The sequence below is a fragment of the Cynara cardunculus genome, assembly GCF_001531365.2.
Source record: "Cynara cardunculus var. scolymus isolate 2C chromosome LG 11, CcrdV1, whole genome shotgun sequence".
NCBI lineage: Eukaryota > Viridiplantae > Streptophyta > Magnoliopsida > Asterales > Asteraceae > Cynara > Cynara cardunculus.
Genome location: NC_037538.1, coordinates 8,626,694 through 8,629,180, shown reverse-complemented (window position 1 = coordinate 8,629,180; position 2,487 = coordinate 8,626,694). Strand labels below are relative to the sequence as shown.

Here is a 2,487-nt window from a genome sequence, read left to right as displayed (position 1 = left end):
ATAACTATAAAAGTATAAATCGTAAATATTAAAAATATTTTTTCACAGTATATATAATATATAATAATATAATTAAGTAAAAAATTATTCAATATTGGACTCATTTTGAAGGTATTAACGAGACAATTATAATTGTGTAACTTGTTAAAATAAAAATGTATTTTTTAAACAYGTTTTAATTGATATACGATTATGTATGTTAATTTGATAAAGGTTTAAAATGAAACATTTAAAAGTAAATGACGCAAAGTAAATTAATTAATTAATTATAGGAGTATAAAGTGTAAATTTAAAATTATAATTTTAAAAAAATTCGGTTGTGAGAGGATGAGTGTATGTGCGGAGAGAATGGGGTGAAAAAGTGAGTATAAAGGGTATTTTGATCATTTAGTATTTTAAGACTAAAACTTTTGCTAAATTTGTTTAATAAGATAGTATAGATATAGATATAGATATAGATATATATAATGGGCTTTTTTTAAAATAAAGAATATTTAATTAAAAAAGGCTCCATATATTCTAATAGAATCCATGAAGTCTTGTTGCCACAAGTGGAGTTGAGGTGAGCACGGGGTGTAGACACCTGCATTGAAGCCAAACACATGGTTGTGTATGCATGGTGTTATTTAAGGACCACCTCAACATCACAAAGAGAGTCAATTAAGATTCAAAAAACTATCTTTCTAGATGTTTTTTATATCTTCAAAATTTGTGTATTCTAATGCATTTGATATTTACGTACACTTCCTTCATATAAATACAATAAAATCTTGTCAATTTCGACGTCAAACGTCAAAAAACGAGTAGAGTTTTTAAAATGAATTGAAGTTGATTTATATTAGCAAATTAAGATGCAGATATAAAATATTATCACCTTGAGCCCTTCTCACCGATTCCATGTAACCAAACAATTGTTGCTTGATGAGTTCCTTTGGGCATCACCACAAAAGTCCTTCCAAATTCCGACACATTTCTTCTCGCATTTCTACTACCTGAAAGAAAACATTAAACCCCTAAATCTTGACAACAGGATCAAAACAGCTAGCTTGTAGGGTTAAAAATGGAAACAACTTATTTGCAAGAACACAAATTTAAGAAAAAGCATGGTTTACGGTATCATGGCTTGTCGATGAGGGTCACCCTAAGCTTTTAGGACAATGCACCAAGGATTAGTCTGGGTTTATAATAGAAGGTAATGGCCGAAGTTATATACATAATTTTGGTCAGACTATCTTGGTGCACTGTGTCCCCATGTGTTTTAAAAGCAAATGCACCAATATGGTTAGTCACATAAAGATGTAAAAGAAACTAACCTGAACCAAGATTAGAGTTGTTGTAACTCATTGTCTTCAACTATAAGTTATTGAAGCAAATCAAGAAAGCACTCAGTGATGCGAATGATGGATGAAATCAAAGGGATATTTGTGTCTATTTATAACGAATTACGGGTAGAGGTAAATTACGAAAATGGGTAAYGACAGATGATCAGCTATGTCTACACCAGTTGGACACTGCCTAAAACCACCTGTTRAACTAGAATCTGATGAGGAAAAGGAACATCTGAGGAAGGGAATAATAAATTTGGCAACTTTATTGGTTTCAAGATAGAACTTTAACCAATCAAAACCAAGAAAATGRAAAATGTAAACCCTAAAACCTAAATTGTCRCTGAGGCTGCGGTGGATATCTTGAGAATATATGCTTGTAGCCAGTTGGTAGAAGAAAAGGTGCTTCAAAATACGATATTATGTGAACACCATTTCCACATGATAAGCAAGAAGTTACCTAATATATTTTGATTCTGATCCAGTGACCTATAGCGACAAATCAAATACACATGTTTGTGCTTATATATACAATCTCACAACTAGGCATATATAAACACACACACACACACAGAGACAAAAAAGCATTATGATTCAGTAAAACATGACGACGTGATGAATGATGAAAGAATAAGTTATAAAGTTTTGAATCATCTCTTGAAATGGTTTAAGGTTCATGCACTAACCAGTAACACTGGACTTGGGAGTTGAACATGCATCCACAAGCAAATCTTGAAGAAATACGGTACGGGTCCATCTCTTTCTACATAAATCATGAATATGATAGAAGATATTGGACGATAATGATTTGACTCTGTGAGATGATATTCATATACTGGAAAGGGCGCCAACTAATACTTCATTTACTTGATATATATATATATATATATACACGTACGTGCTTACAGACGAAGGATCATTTGATATTATAAGTTAGTAAGAATGAGATCTAAACTCTCAGTTTTAATCTCACATCCAAATGAATTGCATTTATCATGGTACTTAATCCGATGCATCACTATTAGTGATAACCTTCAATTATGATTGATCCAAAGGCAGAGATCTTTCTTATCCTTTCGATTAGTAACTTTCATTCTCACTAGAACTCAACATTGTACATACATAAACGTATGTATAATCGGTTTCAAGTACTATTTCCCTC

The 2,487-nt window shown here is 31.5% G+C and overlaps 1 protein-coding gene across 2 annotated transcripts in view; it reads right to left on the bottom strand.

Moving 5' to 3' along the window:
* Nucleotides 1-2,002, bottom strand: part of LOC112521219 (carboxylesterase 2-like) — a 5,972-nt gene extending 3,970 nt beyond the window's left edge. The window contains exons 1-2 of one of the 2 annotated variants that reach the window (XM_025129944.1): nt 1,314-2,002; nt 875-992 (exon numbers count right to left, since the gene is read on the bottom strand). In XM_025129944.1, coding sequence (XP_024985712.1) covers nt 875-992; nt 1,314-1,344 — 149 coding nt within the window. In that variant the 5' untranslated portion in view covers nt 1,345-2,002. The remainder of the gene's footprint in view (nt 1-874; nt 993-1,313) is intronic. The other variant, XM_025129943.1, reaches the window with a different exon arrangement.
* Nucleotides 2,003-2,487: the final 485 nt, after the last annotated feature.